Genomic DNA, 17,203 nt, shown 5'->3' with positions numbered 1-17,203 from the left:
GACAAGTGTCAACTTCTGTTAAGTGCAACATGGACGATGCAATGCTTTGCTGATGCGAGCCGCGTGAAAGCCCTTGTCTGTTTTAGAAAGAATGCAGCAAAGATATTTAATGCTAATGTATGAGTTTCATTCATTTATGATGAGGTCCGTGCGTTCTAGTTAACAATGCAATGCAAGCGAACGCGCCGTGCCGGCGGATGTCACGGTTATTATATTGTCTATATTTGCTTTTAATTTATTAAATACATGCAATTGGTTGATAAAACATTTATTAAAATTAAGACACAATTTATACAAAACGAAATTCACTTTAAAGAAAGGCTTTCTACAAAGCAAAACCTAATTAAGTGGTAAAAATGTCTAATGATTTACAAAAACAAAACTTAATCTGCACTTTACTGTTAAAAGACGTGAATGTTAATAATTTGGAATACAACCAGGAAAGACTTTCGTTTTAATTATTTAATTGCTGGATTTTACAAAAAAATATTTTTATTTTATATGCTGGAATATGCAGAAATATAAGTTAACAGAAGGAGGACTTTCTTTATTTCATTAAAATATGGCGGAATGTGCAGAAAATAGGTTTAAATGTTCAGCAATTTTCTTCAAGTCTGAGACTGTTGCTTTGATTAAATTTTAGCTTGATGCAATGTGAGTGCACAAAACCAAATGCCGTGACCTCGTGCCAGAACCCAAATACCGTGACCTTGCGCCAAATGTTTTTATTGGTTTATAAGTACAAACAGGCGAGTTACGAAATATTGAGTGTGAGGGATTTGTTCACTTCACACAAAAATATCCTGGAAATTGGAATGAGATGCCTAACTGTAGTCGCGTTTAGTCCACTGTCTATAATAGCCTAATTTAGAGGTAACATTTTTTTAACCGACAACTGGTTAATTCTGTTTGACCTTTTGTATTTATCTTTTTTATAAACTGCTAGTTGTTGCTAATAAAAGTTCTTTATATTTGTGTGCATGTTATTTTGTTATTTCAGTATTAGTGTTTGGTATTCAGTTTCTGAAGGGTTTAGCCAACATTATAGTGACGCTGTCTAATTACGTCATAATTTTATAATTATTCACGGTAATACCGTATACCGGGGTAAAATAGGGAGGCGGTTTGATGGTATCAAAATTTGGATACCGCCCAAGCCTAACTGTAGATCACTGATTGGTCTGAGAGAATCGTCATCAGCGTCCTCGCTAAAAGATTAGCTTTAGCTTACTGCTAGCTTGCGCTGTCTTGAGCAAACATGTTGTCATCTGTGCTCTGCTATAGGTTCCCAAACTCCCTTTTAGCGATGAAAAACATCCACAGGTTGAGAACCAGGAACACCAGAACAGTTTTTTTCCATACTTGCAGTTTGTGGCAGCACATTCACGACGTGCACATAGGCATTATATATGCTTAAAGCGTAACTAAACCCCTGGTCACAGCCTGACTCCGCCAATTGTTAATATTAGAAAAATGCAAGAAAAGTGGGCAGATCCCAACGGAGATAGAGGGGACGAACTAAGCTCGTACCAAGTGTGTAGTGAGATTGTAACAAGGGCGTGGTGAACTTGAACCTGCTTACGTCACAAGTTACTTTTTGGACCCAACATCCAATAGGAAAATTCTCAATGGAAAAGCTAACCACGCCAAAGTGAGGTGAGCTGACCCGACCCAAACTAAACTAAACCGTGGGGTACTATGCAATGGAAAAGCGGCATAAGTCTCAGATGTGTCTGTGAAGTTTCAGCTCAAAATACCCCACAGATAATTTATTATAGCAAGGAGCAAAAAGGGTTTGTTTTCATGTCTGTACCTTTAAATGCAAATTAGCTTACTTCCTTACCAAGAGAGACAGTGAGCGTTTTCAGTTAAAATAGATCTGATTCCTGTGAATACAGTCTGAGATAATAATATCTTTAATTGCATTAATACTAAAATGTGCTAACAAACACATTTAGAAAAGCTTTTGGGTCAAATTAACCAGTCAGCGGCTGTGGGCGAGGCTTTATCAGTGTGATGTCACATTAACAAGAGAATCAAAACAGCATGACTAATGAGACTGCTTTGGTTTAATAGGGATGCAAAAGGAGGAGTGGGTGATTTTCTAACTTTGTAAAAGTGGATTTTGATAATATGGGACCAAATGCTAATAGTTGGGCAACAGCTTTAATCTATGGCATCTGCACTGGGAGTAAACTGCCCTGTGGTGTGACACTAAACTACTTTTAAAATACGTATGCACTTTGCAATATTCAATTTATATATTACACTTCTACTTGCCCTTTTTGATAGCTGCTAACTTTATGTCATTGGCTTTTTTGTCATTCTCTGGATATACTGTACGTGTATGATTTACTCCTCCTGTGGGAGCTCAACCCTCTGAATGTATTGTATGTGTATAATTACTTTACTCTTCTTGTTTTTACTCTCAGACTGATGTAATTCCTCCTGCAGGAGCTCAACTCGCTTGGTCAGCTGCTGGTTCCTGAACGTCAAACTTTCCATTTCCTGTTGAACTTTCCGTAAAGTTTGTTCTTTCTGCTTAAGTTCATCCTGCAGAGAAAGAGACAGAAACCTGCAACAATCTCTCTCTCTCTCACACTTAAAAAAACTTGTTTGCTTATGCAGATAAAATAATGATCATATACCTTTACAGAGTTGGATGTGGTCTGTTCATCTACCACGGCCTTCTTTAGCACCTGATGCTGAGCTCGAAGCTTACAAAACAACACACACATTTAACTTAAAAGACTTTACTTTGTGAGGGCAATGTTTCATTCATGCCATGTAGCAAAAGAAACAAGGTGTTATGTGATTGGTGAGATCAGAAACAGGAAGTTGTTAGGTCATGTGCCCTGTCAGCTGACTGTGCTGAATTTTATTCACAGAAATAAACTTTAATATCTTATCATATACTGTATCTATAATTCTATTTCATATAGACACTGCTATACAAACATTCATTTATTTATGTCAAAAAATGACATTTAATTATATTTAAAAACACTTCTACACTGAAGTAAATAAATTAAAGAAACGATTAGACTAATTTGAGTATTAAAATAAAACTTAAAATGACAAAACCCAAGCATATGGAAATATAGCACATTTATTACTTTAACGTTAAGTAGTATGTAAAGAAATGTTTTGTATAAATCATATGCTCTTACCTTTGAATATTCTTGAGCCAATTTACTGTATTTAGTCTGCAGATCAGTCACGTTTGCCATGATGATGATGATGATGATATAATCCGTATGTGTGTTTATATAATAGCTGCTGCTATAAACATCAGTAACTGTTTTTCTGATGTGTTTGTGTCTAACTCATCTGTCCGTCTGTTAGCTGCTAAGGCTAATGCTACGACATTTATCAGAGTCGATTAAAAATAAGTCACTTTCGCTACAAGAAATGATTGTATTTTCTATGAGATCATCAACCATTTACATTTAAAGCTGATATAATCCGTCATTAACACACCGTTCCACCGCCTAACGTTAGATGACCAATAACAGAGATAATTACATCCAATAAATGAATAAACACTAGCGTAACATCACATTTACAGTAAAAGCCTACAGACAGTTAAAAAAAAGACTGAATAAAACGGACTTCAAATCATGAAATTATCTTTTATATTACAGAAGCTGTTGAATCTTCGACCCTACCGGACAGAACAGACCATGAACACGGCCACAGCAAACATGCCTTTCAAAATAAAAGACTTCTAAAATAAAAGACTCCTAAAATAAAAGACTTCTAAAATAAAATAAAAGACTTCTAAAATAAAATGAACGTTTTTCTAAATAAAATAAAAGACTTCTAAAATAAAATAAAAGACTTCTAAAACAAAAGACTTCTAAAATAAAATAAAAGACTTCTAAAATAAAATGAACGTTTTCTTAAATAAAATAAAAGACTTCTAAAATAAAATTAAAGACTTCTAAAATAAAACAAAAGACTTCTAAAACAAAAGACTTCTAAAATAAAAGACTTCTTAAATAAAATAAAAGACTTCTAAAACAAAAGACTTCTAAAATAAAATAAAAGACTTCTAAAATAAAATAAAAGGCTTCTAAAATAAAATAAAATATTTCAAAAAAAAAAAAAATAAAAAATTTAAGTCGCAGGGTTATTCTTAGAAAACCTAAATTTGTTAAAGGGATAGTTCACAAAAAAAAAATTCTGTCATTATTTACTCACCCTCATGTTGTTCTAAACCTTTATGTGTTAGGTTTAGGGTTAATGGTCAACTATATGCCTAGCTATTGGTACTCACTGACTTCCATAGTAGGAAAAACAAATACTATTAAAAGGTACTGTCAACTGTGTGCTTACCATCATTTATACAAATATCTTCTTTTACACTCAACGGAATAAAGAAACTCAGCAGGTTTAGAAAAAATATGAAGCTAAATGACAGAAATTAATTTTTTGGTGAACTATGCCTTAAAGTCACTTATATTTCTAATAAGTAGGACAAATGATTGATCATCTCCCACACTTAGGGTGGCCATTCGTGCCAGTTCCGCCGGACACGTCCCGAACATGTTTTTGGGTTCGTTCTCCGGAAGTCGCGTTGCTCGACTGCATACGTCATCGAGGTTCTCACATTTCAGTTAGAATACATTAGAAAATTAAGATTTATTTATTTTAATCATTGTAGTTTCATTCTTACCTTGAAATGTAATGGTTGCTTTTCTGAAATTAAACCCAAAATATTAAACCTTGATGACGTATGCGGTCGACCAACGCGACTTCCGAAGAATGAACCCGAAAACATGTTCAGGACGTGTCCGGCGGAACTGGCACGAATGGCCACCCTACCCACACTGTATGAACTGCAGTTTGGGGCAAATGATGGCATATGTTAGGTTAGACCAATGGTTTTCAAACTGGGGGCCGCAAGATGGTGCCAGGGGGGCCCCAGTTTTATGACATTTTATGAAATACATTAATTTATCATGATTTCTGTGTAATTAAACCTAAAAAAATAAGGCTACTCACCAAAAGCACTACTTTTTTGTATAATTTAATGTTTTTTTTATTTTTTATTAAAATGTTGAGCTTTAGAACAGTTTTTTGTCACAAATTTTCTTTGGGGGGCCGCGAAGGAATGCACCGTACACAAGGGGGGCCGCACACTGAAAAACTTTGGGAACCACTGGGTTAGACTACTGCATGTATACTGTTTGGATTTGTACATTTCCAGTTGTCACAACATAATCAGCTTTGTTGTCGTTAAAGCTTCTTAAAAACAGAATGTGCATTGGACAGTGTGCTAAATAAAAATGACTCAAATACTGTTAGCTTTTATGTTACATTGCTTGTAATGACACTTAAAATTTTGCTTGGTTGGAGCTCATATAGTTTGATCATCATTGGGTCATTTCTGCACATCAGTTGCAGTCCAGTCCTTCATCTAAAATAGCATACTGTGACAGTATGTGTACTGAACTAGATGAAGTAGTTACTTACTGCCTGGGTTGCTACAAATGCTTTCAGCTGGAGGATCAGCAGATAATGTGGGTATCTATTGAATTACCTGTCTGCCATTTACTACAGCTTTACCTAGCAGGAGACTCGTTATTCACCGACGTGTGTTTTCGGACATAGACCTTGTTATTGTGGTGCTACAGAGGATCCTGTCCTTTCTGTTCACTGCTCTGCTATGTTACAGATATTTTAATGTAGTTTGTCCTTTTTACCCTGCTGTTTCAGCTCTTGGATATTATATCTGTACATGTATGGCTATCTTCTGGATACCTCTGGATCTGCATAAACTGAACTCGACATATCATTTTCCTATACTTACTGTGATCACTTGAAAATTCTTTGCCGTCCTCAATATGTCCCCCGAGGATCTCAGTGCAATTTCTGTAAGGATGCACAGTTCACTTCTTTGGTTAGCAACATCATTTCAGTAATTTTATCCTGTCTGTCTTCTTCAAAGTCTTCTTTATTTAAGAAGTTACTGGGTTGATCTTTTACACATTTTCTAGGTTGATAGAAGCACTGGGGACCCAGTTATAGCATTAAACATGAAAAAAGTCAGATTTTTAATATTAATCTCTGCTGTCCATCTAAATCTTTGGTGAAAGAGTTTGTATGTCTTATTGAATCTTTTAATGTGTCAAAATCAGTCTTTAGCCCTACTCATCATTTGGAGCACATTATGGATTTGCTATTGTTCCGTGGTTTCTTATTTTGAGAGTAATTGATGCTGCAATTTCAGACCATTTGCCAACCGTGTTTAAATCTGTCCGTCTTTTTCCCACCTCTGCTCTCAGTAACTCTTGTTTTATGCAGCATTCCACTACATGTTTATTTTCCAAGTACTGTCAAGCCAACCTTGCGAATGTTGTTCCGTTCGATGGATGGTGGAGGTTTTTACAAAATCTTGCTCCATTTCTTTATACTCTGTTGTTGTTACCTTAAAAAGGTAGGGGGCCTGCTCAGCCTTGGTTAAATTATTTTAGCCACCCTCTTAGACGAGAGTGTCATAAGGCAGAGCAGAAGTGGAAAAGAGATAAACTCCAAGTTTCATATTAATTTGTCATCAAAAGTCAGTGAAAGTGGCCAAATCTAAATTCCTCTTAAAACTCATCACAGAAAATGCAAACCGGACGAAAATGCTGTTTAATTGATTCAGTGCTTAAACCCTTACCAGCTCCTTATCTTGTTTCATCTCTGGAAACCTGTGAGAACTTTTGTTTTGATGATAGTTTTGGTGATCAAGGAGGGTACCGTTAAGCCAGCAATATATAATCCCTGTTCGACGAGTTCAATGATTCACTAACTTGTTTTCATCAAGTTACCTTTGCTTAGCTAGTTGATATTGTTTCTAAGGGTAAATGTTCCAGCTGTAAGTCATCCCTACTAGTCTTTTTAATGAAGTGTTTGAAACTCTGAGCTCAGCTATTATTAGTTCTCTAGTGCACTGGTTCACAAACTGGGGATCATGAATTCTGTGTAATTAAACCTAAAAAAATAAGGCTACTAACCAACAATAAGCTTAATTAAAATGTGACATTTTGGAAAGTTTTTTTGTCATACATTTTCTTTGGGGGGCTGCATAATGGGGGCCGGCGCCGCACGCAGAAAAACTGCTCTTGTGAATGTAATTGTCGCTGCTGGTATTAAAGCTCTGAGGTCCCTGGGTGATTTGGCCTCCTTGAGCAGTTTTGTACCGGCCAGCACTGACATTTGGAATGACGAAGAGCATCAGCTGTATGTAATAAAAACTTCCTTAAGCCAGTACAAGGTTTTTTCCGTCGCTTAAAAACATAATAATGGCTCATAATCAGCACAATCTGGGCTACAATATTATGTGAGCAACATGTATGTACATGTTTGTATTTTTGAGAGAAAAATGTTTATGCGTGATTTTTGAAAAAGCTACATTTTTAAGTCACTAATATAGTCCACATAACCCAAACTAAACAGGTTTTCCAAGACTTTTCAAAACTTGATCTATAGTCTCAAGTTTTTTTCTTCAAAATGATATGAAAATCATTCGGCCTTCTCATTCATATAAAACAATATATAGATTTAAAATTTCTAAGACACTTTTTGCTCAGAAAAGCCATATGCAAGGAGACGTGAAAGCTCCTGAATAATCTGTGATTGACACCTGGGGAAACAAAGACTCGCATAATAAACCTTTTAGGCAGGAATTTGAGAGGAAACTCAAAGAAAGAAATGTACTTGTTTTGTTTGTGGTCATTTAAATTATAGCTAAAAATTTAATGCAAACAAATAAGGGTCAAGGCACATTTTGAGGGTCATATCTATATACCAATATAACCATACACACACATGTTTTGTGGGGACATTCCATAGACATAATGCATTTTATACTGATCAAACTGTATATTCTATTCCCTTCCCCTAACCCAAACCATCACAGAAAACTTTCTGCTACGTTAGATTTTCAAGAAACATCATTCTGTTTGATTTATAAGCTTGTTTCCTCATGGGGACCTCAAAAGGTCCCCACGAGGTCAAACATTTACTGCTATTCCTATCTTTGTGGGGACAATTGGTCCCCACAATGTGATAATTACCACACACACACAGAGACACAAATGTACAATGAGGCATTTAGCAGACGCTTTTGTACAAAGCGACTTACAAATGAGGTAACAATAGAAGCAATTAAAACAACACAAGAACAGCAATGCATAAGTGCACTAGGACTAGTCTCATCAAGTCTAACACAATAGTTCATTTTTTATGACAGAAAATATAAAGATAGAAAAATAGAGCGAAGGTAAGGGGGTGCAGACCCAGTGATGGTTTTAAAGGCCAGCTGCTATAGGAAGCCAATGTAACCTGACAAAGAGGTGAGTGACGCGGCTTATTTTTGGCTCATTGAAGACCACTCTTGCCACTGTATTCTGGATCATCTGTAGGGGTTTGGTTGTGCAGACATGCACGCACATATATATATTGAAATAATTTGTTATAATTTCACAATTATACCCTATATAAACCATGGTTTATACTCCACAAAAGGTAAATCAACAATGTTTTTGGCTAAATTAAATTTGTATTACCATAGGTTTCATAGAAAATCATTATTAAACTAGTTTCTGTAATGAGACAATGGTAAATGTATGGTTACTGTGGTTTAGCTACAAATACTATAGTAAACTATGGTCAATTGTAAGGGATGTAAGGGACAGGGCTTTGGATGTCCCGTTTGCTGCACTTTGGTAAAACAAATGGATTTACAGCACTGAATGCAGAGACTGGATCAGGTATTGACTGTACCTTATTCCAAAATGAAGCTGGCTTGTCCAAATGTGCGTATGCATACCTCAAGCAACTCTGTTTGTGGCATGTGTGCAGAAAAAACTTTCACATCAAAGTGCGCTGAAACGTTGAACGATGCACAGTGACACCATCTGCAGCAAGTTGATGTTGTAGGTCTGTAAAGGTGGTTGGTGGGCTGCTTTTGACCGTTCTCACCATCCTTCGCCTCTCCAATATTTTACATGGCCTGCTGCCACTTCTGACCTTAATAAGAACTGTGCCTGTGGTCTTCCATTTCCTCACTATGTTCCTCACAGTGGACACTGACAGCTTATATCTCGGCAATAAGAGAGCCTTTTTGTAGCCTTCAAATCAAGTATTCAATGTAACAAAATGACAAGGGTGCCCAAATTTATGCATCTCTATAATTTCGTTTTGATGCATATTGCACATATTTCTTGTTAATCCAATAAACTTCATTTCACTACTGAAATATTACTGTGTCCTTCAGTTATTTGATAGATCAAAATAAAATTGCTGATTTAAAAACCAAATATTTATAAATGAAAATAAATGGAAATTGTCGGGGGTGCCCAAACTTTTGCATACAACTGTATGGCATATTTTTGAGATATTTCTAAGATGGAAGAATGCTGTACGGCAGATGTTGGAGACTATCAAAGGATACACCTCAGTCCTTGACTGTGGAAGATGGCACAACAGTGCAGCCGTCTATGGGCAACTTGTAATCTGACATATTCAATAATAGGTATCCGAGTCTTATTTGAGTTTAACAAAGAAATGATTTGCCATTACTGAAATCGCTAATACAGTCTGTTAGCTTAGAAAACTGATGTTAAAAGGAGGTAATTTGTAACTCTAAGCTGTGCTGTCTCTGTGCTATGGTGGGGCAGAGGATCTAATATATACAATGATGATATGATTTTATTAATTTTGAGAGCTCCTCTATTGTAGTAGCTTTAAATGACAAGTTTTTATGGGGAAATCTAGTGTTCAGTGTACTATTGGAAAAAATGGTGGCTGCTTGCATACATTCAATACTTTCCCTAATAAACACAATTTTGTTAGTGAAGAAGCTCATGAAGTCGTTACTACTGTGTGTTGGAGTTTAGCATCTGTTTCCCCTTGCAGACTCGGCATCCCACTTCCACTGGATAGATGGTGGTCTTCCAGCCGGCCTCCCGGCACTCAGCAGCCAGCTCACAGTACTTGGTCTTCTTGCGTCCGTAGGGCAGCTTCCATCCCCTATCTGCTGGTATTGTGAGCTCAATGAGGCACACCATTATGTCTGGGCAGAGAGATGTAGTTGGAGGAGCAAAGACATCTACTACAATAACTCCATGTGTGTTGGTCTGAAAGATAATGGACATTTATATCTCAGATGGCTTCAAGGTGAGTAAATCATGTGGTCATTTTGCAAGTATCGCTTGAACATCTGTGTGGTTTTATGGGTTGTATTGTAAAACAGCAAAGATAATTTTCCAACTGGTTGTCACATTTGCCAAGTTAAATGTATAAGTTGTTAATAAACAGAACAAAAACAATTACTTGTCATGTTTACTATTATGCCTATAATATACTATTATAATTTTTATTGAAGTAAATTTATATAGTGTCTGTCATATTTACAAAATCTGTTATAAAAAAAGAAACAAAATTGTCTTAACATACACGAGTGAACAAATGTAGGGAATTAAGTTTTGGCCGACAGCCAATATAGTGAACTGCACAGCAGATAGCTGCATCTGAAACAGATCCCCCAGAATGTTCGTATTACACTCCTAACTGTAGCAGAAAGTATACAATTACTCAGAATATATAAGCACACATTAGGCGAGACACGTGATGTATTGATCCTCTTTAAATCTTGTGGTAGATCCTTGTGCAGTTCTGCCTTTACAGATTCCATGCGGGTCTGGATTTTATTTTTTTTATTTTTTGAGAGGGTTTGCTAAATAAGACCCTTATGCCTTGGATGGGATCGTTTAGAGCTCTTTGAAGCTGCACTGAAACGGCAATTTGGACCTTCAAACCATTGGGTTTAATCAGTGTCCAGTATATGAAGAAATATCCTGGAATTTCTTTTCGGCTGAAGAAAGACACAAACATTTTGAATGACACGGGGGTAAGTAAATGATCAGAAAATGTTCTCATAAAAGTGAAGTAATCCCAAAAGTCAGGAATACAATACTAAACTCTGGCAGAAACAATTCAATTGATCTTCAAGCAGTTCATTCAGTATTTGACAAGCTTTATTGGTAATCATTTTTATCACAATGCATCTCAAAGAGTTCAATACAGCTGTATGAGTATCATTCACAATTACTCGCATAGCAAACTTATCTCATGTGATATTCTTAGATTTACTGTAAATACAATAAATTATTTTAAGTAAATGTGTCAATCCAGAGATGTTACTGTGGTGAGGTAAAATTTATTGATATCTACTCTTGTTTAATAAAGTTTACTATTCCAAGACTATGGTGTATTAAGCACTACAGAAAAACTCATCAGAAAATGTACTGATCAATCACATTCATAACTCAAAAACTATTTAACTTTCCTTCATTTAAAAAGAAAACGCTAGAATACTGAGGTTGGAGACATTACTGTAGGTGTGAAACCAGAACTGTCAGTCTCTAATTACACAAGTGTTTTATAATCAGCATTAACCAGCACTACTTCAAAATAACCTGTTCATGTCAACTAACAAGCAAACACAATGACCGATGAGAGATGAGGAAGAACTCTTGGCATCTGCTTGCTTCCAACATCATTCCAGCTTCTTCATTCCAGGAACCTTTGCTTGAATTCTTAAAAACACAACTGTACTTTACAACCAAGCCAAACAGAACAACAGTATACAATTCTCCATTACAAAAAAAAAGATTTTACTTACTTCCCCAAAATATCCTTGATCTGGTTCTTCACCATGGAAATGTATTGATCGATCTCTGTCTGCAAGAAAGTGAAGGCAACATCAACACATTATGAGTAATTTAGGCACAAAGCCTTTCCCCGGCCTGAAGACCACTTTGCTGTTGTTGGGGCCGAATTCAAGGCACAAAAATATGGACCATTTCTGCAAAATTACAAATATTGCTCACATTTTTAATTTTTCCTGCAAGTTCAGCGCTCATTAGGAGTAAAATTGCGGGTTTTGGATTATATACAGTCGAGCTCAAAATGATTCATACCCTTTGTAACTATGAACAAAGAAGGCTGTGAAAATAAACCTGCATCGTTAATATTTTTGATCTTTAATTTAAAAAATCTACAAAAATCCAACCTTTCATTTGAGAAGAATAATTTTAAAATAGGGGAAAATCTCACTATGAGAGAAATATTTTTCTCTAATACACACTGCTCACAATTAATCATACCCTTTTATTCCATTCTTTTTGCAACCTCCTTTTCCCAAGAGAACAGCTCTGAGTCTTCACCTATAATGCCTGATGAGTTTGGACAACACCTGACAAGAGTTTAGAGACCATTCCTTCATGCAGAATCTCTCCAGATCCTAGCTCCAGGTTGGTGCTTCTTCTCTTCAATTCATCCCATTCATTTTCTTTAGGGTTCAGGCCAGGGGACTGGGATTGTCATGGCAGAAGCTTTGTTTTGTGCTCAGTGACTCATTTTTGTGTTAGTTTTGATGTTTGTTTGGGCTCATTGCCCTGAAGGAAGATCCAACCATGTTCCATTATATGATTTCTAAAAGGGACAGTCAGGTTTTGATTTTTTAATCTGTTGGCATTTCATAGAATCCATGATGCCATGTATCTGATCAAGATGTCCAGGACCTCCAGCAGAAAAATAGGCCCACAACATACAGCAAGATATTTCATTTTACACATGGGCTACATTTTACCCCTGTGTGCACCAAGTAATGTTGAGTGTTTGCTGCTAAAAAAAGCCATTTTTTTTTGTTTCATCTTAATGTTGCATTAAGCAATAAGACTGGTAGTGATTATTCTCTCTGACCAATCAGTGATCTGCAGTGTTTACGCATCACGTATCAGTACGGCTTGCTTGGAACCTCAACTGAAGTAGTACTAAAAATATAAAGGGGTACTAGGAACTCTACACAGTACTGAATCAGGTGTATAATCAAGGCAGGCAGGCGGTGCACTCAGAAGGCTCATTGGTGGTGGACGGGGAGTCCTCCACAAGCCATCTTCACGCTTACACATGTGCAAGAATACCACAATGCATTTTTAGAGGAAATTTGCTCTCATAGATGCCAGATGGCCACAGGTAAAGCGCTAGACAGCCAAGGCTGAAGGGCTGTGGTTTCAGCGAGCAGATAGGCTTTTTGCCTTGTTTGAGCAGAGAGATGAACAGCGTGCTGAGGGAGAAAGATTGTGGTGATATGGCTTTTCAGCAGGATTTATATATGCAGTAGTCCCGCCTGTTTTGGCAGGCTGGAATGCCAAGTGCACAGACGTCGGATAAATAGGATTTTTCCCATAACGTCAGCAAATGACAAAATGTGAGTGAATCGTATCAAAAGGGAACTTGTGTTTTCATATAAAGCATTCATTGATAATGATCGAAAGCCTTCACAAATCAATCAGCCATAAAATCACAACTATATCAGATCTTCATACACAAATGGAGTGGCACACAAACAAATGATCATGATCAGAACACACCATCTACAATAAAACAGTGGTTACCAACCAATTCCTTGAGGACTCCTATTTACATAAACAACATGCCTAAGCCACACACCCAAATGAGACTCATCTATCTTAATAAACTTAAGAGAAACATATTTAATAATGTATTTGCTGCTTAAGTCTATAATTGTGTGTTATATCTGTCATTACATGGACTAGAACAGCACGAAAACAATGTGGGTTAAACTAATCAAAAGGCACATTGAAGAGGTTTTGCTCATAAATAAAAATGCATGTAAAATAAAATAAAATGTGAACTTGAGATTTTTATACTGTTACTAAACTGCACAGTATGCGCTGCAAAAACGGCAAAACATTTTATTGAATGCTACCTCTGACTAAGAATGCATTAATTTGCACTTGACATTTTTTTATTATTTGCGGTGATAAGGAATTCATGTATTTTCATTCAGATATGTAAATCAACATGTATAAATTGCTATTAGTTAATTAATGGGAAGATAATGAATCTTTAGATTAATCGATGCATGGGAAAAATGATCGTTAGACTAATCGTTTAAAAAAATAATCGTTTATCCCAGCCCTAGACTGGAAGTAAACAAAAACTTATATATTCTTTGTATAATTAAAAATGTATATTTTTTGTAATCACTCTTTTAATCTCTGGGGTCATTTTGACACCCATGCACCCTTAATGTAAACAGGAAAATTAGGGCTTGTGAAAGTAAATTGTGCAGTCATAACATATACAAAAATCATCTGAAAAAAAATTCTTACTAACAAATCCAACCCACATTGAGATTTCTAGACTTAAGTATGAACACAACACTAGATCAATGACTGTCCAGTCCTACCTGATGTTTTTCATAAATCACAGGGCAGCTGAAAGCTCCAATCAAGCCTGCAATGTGAAAAAAAAGCAGAAGATGTCGAGTACTGAAACACTGAACAAAAACCACAAAAACAAAGAAATCCTTTAAAAGACGAGCAAGACAGTCAAGTTTATAATCGACTGAATGCTGGTGGTCTTACCAAGAATAAGAAGAGTGAGTCCATTAAACACGGCACCAACATACGTCATGATCCACAAGAACACTGCAAACTAAAGATCAGAAGAGAATACATAAGACATAAAATAAGATGAAGAAAAACTCTCTGAAAACAAAAAGAATGCAGTAAAATCTAGAAACCTCCTTTACGCAAAATGTTTTAAGCATCTGATTAGCAAATCAAGTTTCATTCATTCACTGGCAGAGTTTAATTTACAGTTCAAAAGTTTACGTTCGTCATTCTGGCACACACCTCTAATTTTGGAGGGATTTAAATACACTTTACTTTCATTGACTAGTGACATTTGGATCAACAGCTCCCTGCTAAGGAAGTTTAGACTTCAGTGGAGTGGAAAATATTCTTAACTTTTGTTCTAAAAAAAGATAAAAAAATAAATATGAGAGGTGATAAGAGAACAAATGAAGGTAGGTGTCACAGAGCTGCCCTCTGTTCCCTGTATTTCCCTGGCTAGCCCTTTAGAAACACATGAGCACATACTTGGTTTTTAAAAGACTCTTTATTTACCTTGAAGTACCAGCAAAGGAAGAGATGGATAACACCCACATTTGCCCAAACATACATATTCAACTAGACTGTGGTGTCTCAGACTGGCCACCTGAGCACAAACCTAATGGACATTTAATCTTCCCTCAAACTATGGACTGTTACCTGGATCGGCAAGCATGGTGGCGGCCATCTTGATTTGAGTAAAAGACTAGAGTGAACTTTTGTTGTACTTTTTATACTTGTGCTGTGTTGCATCATGGGAGTGGGAGATACCAAGTATGATGTCAAGGGGTATAACTGTTTTAATTATTTTATTGATGTTTTCTTAATACAACTATTGGTGAAATGAAGTTTGTGCTTTGCTATTTAAATTTGTGGTTGGAAGGAAATTGGGTTTTTGATCTTCTAATACTTTTATTTGTTCTGTAATACCTGTTTATGACCTTAATACTTCCCCAGGTTAATTTGTTGCTGGCAAATGGTTGTACCCATGTGTATAAATTCAGTTACAAGGAAGGGGGCAAGTTAGTCTATGACTGGCGGTAGTAAGAGCAGTATATGCTGAGTTCTCTGATAATTGTTATACCTGATCCAAGGGTATTATTTTGTATATGTTAAAGTTTTTTTTCTTTTTGAATTATCATGATTTTGCACCTGTGAGCACCTTGCACTGTACTGGCTTGGAAGAACTTAAAAATAAACTTACAAATTGGCATTTGACGTCCTCCATGTGGTGTTTGAAGAATTCTAGACTGTATCCTTAAACTAGTCTATGACAGTAGGATGAAAGGTTTTTTTGTTGTTGTTGAAAAGCAGATGGTCTGTTCTTTCATTTGATATTTTATGTTTATTTAAAGAATATAATTTTTCTGTAAGGCATTAAACTAAAACTGGGTGGCAACTTAAAAAAAAAAAAACGCTGACGCGGAAAGAGTTCAGCATGCTTCCAAGCATATTTGATCATCACTTCAACAGTTGCACGATATAAATGTTAATGTATAAATTAGATGAATGTTAATTTATAAAATAAACACCACAGTCTTAAATCATATTTTCATTGTGTCTTTGCTGCATCTGTGTTGGTTGGGAACTGCGCTCTGTAGCAGACACACTTGATTCTGAGGAACTACTTTTTTTGGCGGAAGAGTAATATTTGTACTAATATAATTACAACTTATTTGTGTTTATTTTATAAAATCCCGCTAACATTATGCATACGAAGTAAGTTATAAACGCAATAACCCCTGCGAAGCAGTGGGGTTCCAGTGCATTTTATAACAGCAATCTGGTCCCAGATTCCAAATTGTAACTGTTGGTTAGTTTAAAGTATTATTATTATACTTTAAAACACTGCAAACAATATACACCTTCAATATCCAAAGAAAGACTGACCTTCAGAGAGTCGACCAGATCCTCCACCAGAAACAGATGCCTCAGTTCAATCAATCCACTGTTGATTTGACCCAGAGCCATGTCACTGTATTTCTGCACAAGATCCTTTGACAAACCAACATCTTTGTCCAGGTACTGTCTGTAAAATTATAAAATACATATTTTATTCCAAAAGACAAAACCAACAGTCAAATTATAATCTAGTACCACAGAGTTTGAGTCACTAAGTAGCAGTGTTGGGGGACACATTACAAGTAACGTGCATTACGTAATATTACTTTTCTGAAGTAACAAGTAAAGTAACGCATTACTTTATAAATGTATATTAAAAAAACTTTAATTTTAATAAGTAAATGCGAGTTACTTTATAGTTTAATTAATTAGATTTAAAAAAATAATGTACTGAATTAAACTGAACGTAGTCACACAGTATTACGCACTACATGCGTACACGCAACAAATTAAATGAAAGAAGGGGGGAGTTTATGTTCACTATGTTTGAGCATTTGTATAGCGCTTTACACATGAAAGCATATTGTTTCAAAGCTATTTTACAAAAATGCGGCCTTATATTAAAAAAATACAGATAACTGGCAAACACCAAAGATGCAAACTACTTAACTTTAGGTGAATTTTGCCATTTTTAATAAAAATGAAAGTGAGAATATAGCTGTAGACAGCGATACGGGGCCAAGCAACAATGGTCCTGCAACACGCAACGAAGCTGAAAGGACATGCAATTGAAGAATGCAATGTAGCAGATATGTATGGGAACTATCAGCACACAGGACTCAAAGATGAGAATGAACATAATGAAAAAATAAAAATTTTGAAGT

The 17,203-nt window shown here is 35.9% G+C and overlaps 2 protein-coding genes across 3 annotated transcripts in view; both read right to left on the bottom strand.

Moving 5' to 3' along the window:
* Nucleotides 1-3,717, bottom strand: part of ppp1r21 (protein phosphatase 1, regulatory subunit 21) — a 32,925-nt gene extending 29,208 nt beyond the window's left edge. The window contains exons 1-3 of the mRNA XM_055170640.2: nt 3,171-3,717; nt 2,649-2,717; nt 2,407-2,553 (exon numbers count right to left, since the gene is read on the bottom strand). Coding sequence (XP_055026615.1) covers nt 2,407-2,553; nt 2,649-2,717; nt 3,171-3,230 — 276 coding nt within the window. The 5' untranslated portion in view covers nt 3,231-3,717. The remainder of the gene's footprint in view (nt 1-2,406; nt 2,554-2,648; nt 2,718-3,170) is intronic.
* Nucleotides 3,718-11,012: 7,295 nt separating this feature from the next.
* The window catches only part of rtn4b (reticulon 4b), a 57,097-nt gene continuing 50,906 nt past the window's right edge, over nt 11,013-17,203 (bottom strand). For both annotated transcript variants that reach the window (XM_073872909.1, XM_055170647.2), the window contains 5 exons: nt 16,368-16,506; nt 14,451-14,520; nt 14,273-14,319; nt 11,678-11,736; nt 11,013-11,591 (listed from right to left, as the gene is read on the bottom strand). In XM_073872909.1, the coding sequence (XP_073729010.1) occupies nt 11,552-11,591; nt 11,678-11,736; nt 14,273-14,319; nt 14,451-14,520; nt 16,368-16,506 (355 nt within the window). In that variant the 3' untranslated portion in view covers nt 11,013-11,551. The remainder of the gene's footprint in view (nt 11,592-11,677; nt 11,737-14,272; nt 14,320-14,450; nt 14,521-16,367; nt 16,507-17,203) is intronic.

The sequence above is a fragment of the Misgurnus anguillicaudatus genome, chromosome 11, assembly GCF_027580225.2.
Source record: "Misgurnus anguillicaudatus chromosome 11, ASM2758022v2, whole genome shotgun sequence".
Classification (NCBI taxonomy): Eukaryota; Metazoa; Chordata; class Actinopteri; order Cypriniformes; family Cobitidae; genus Misgurnus; species Misgurnus anguillicaudatus.
The sequence above is the reverse complement of the archived record's forward strand: the minus strand, read 5'-3'. Positions and strand labels throughout refer to the sequence as shown.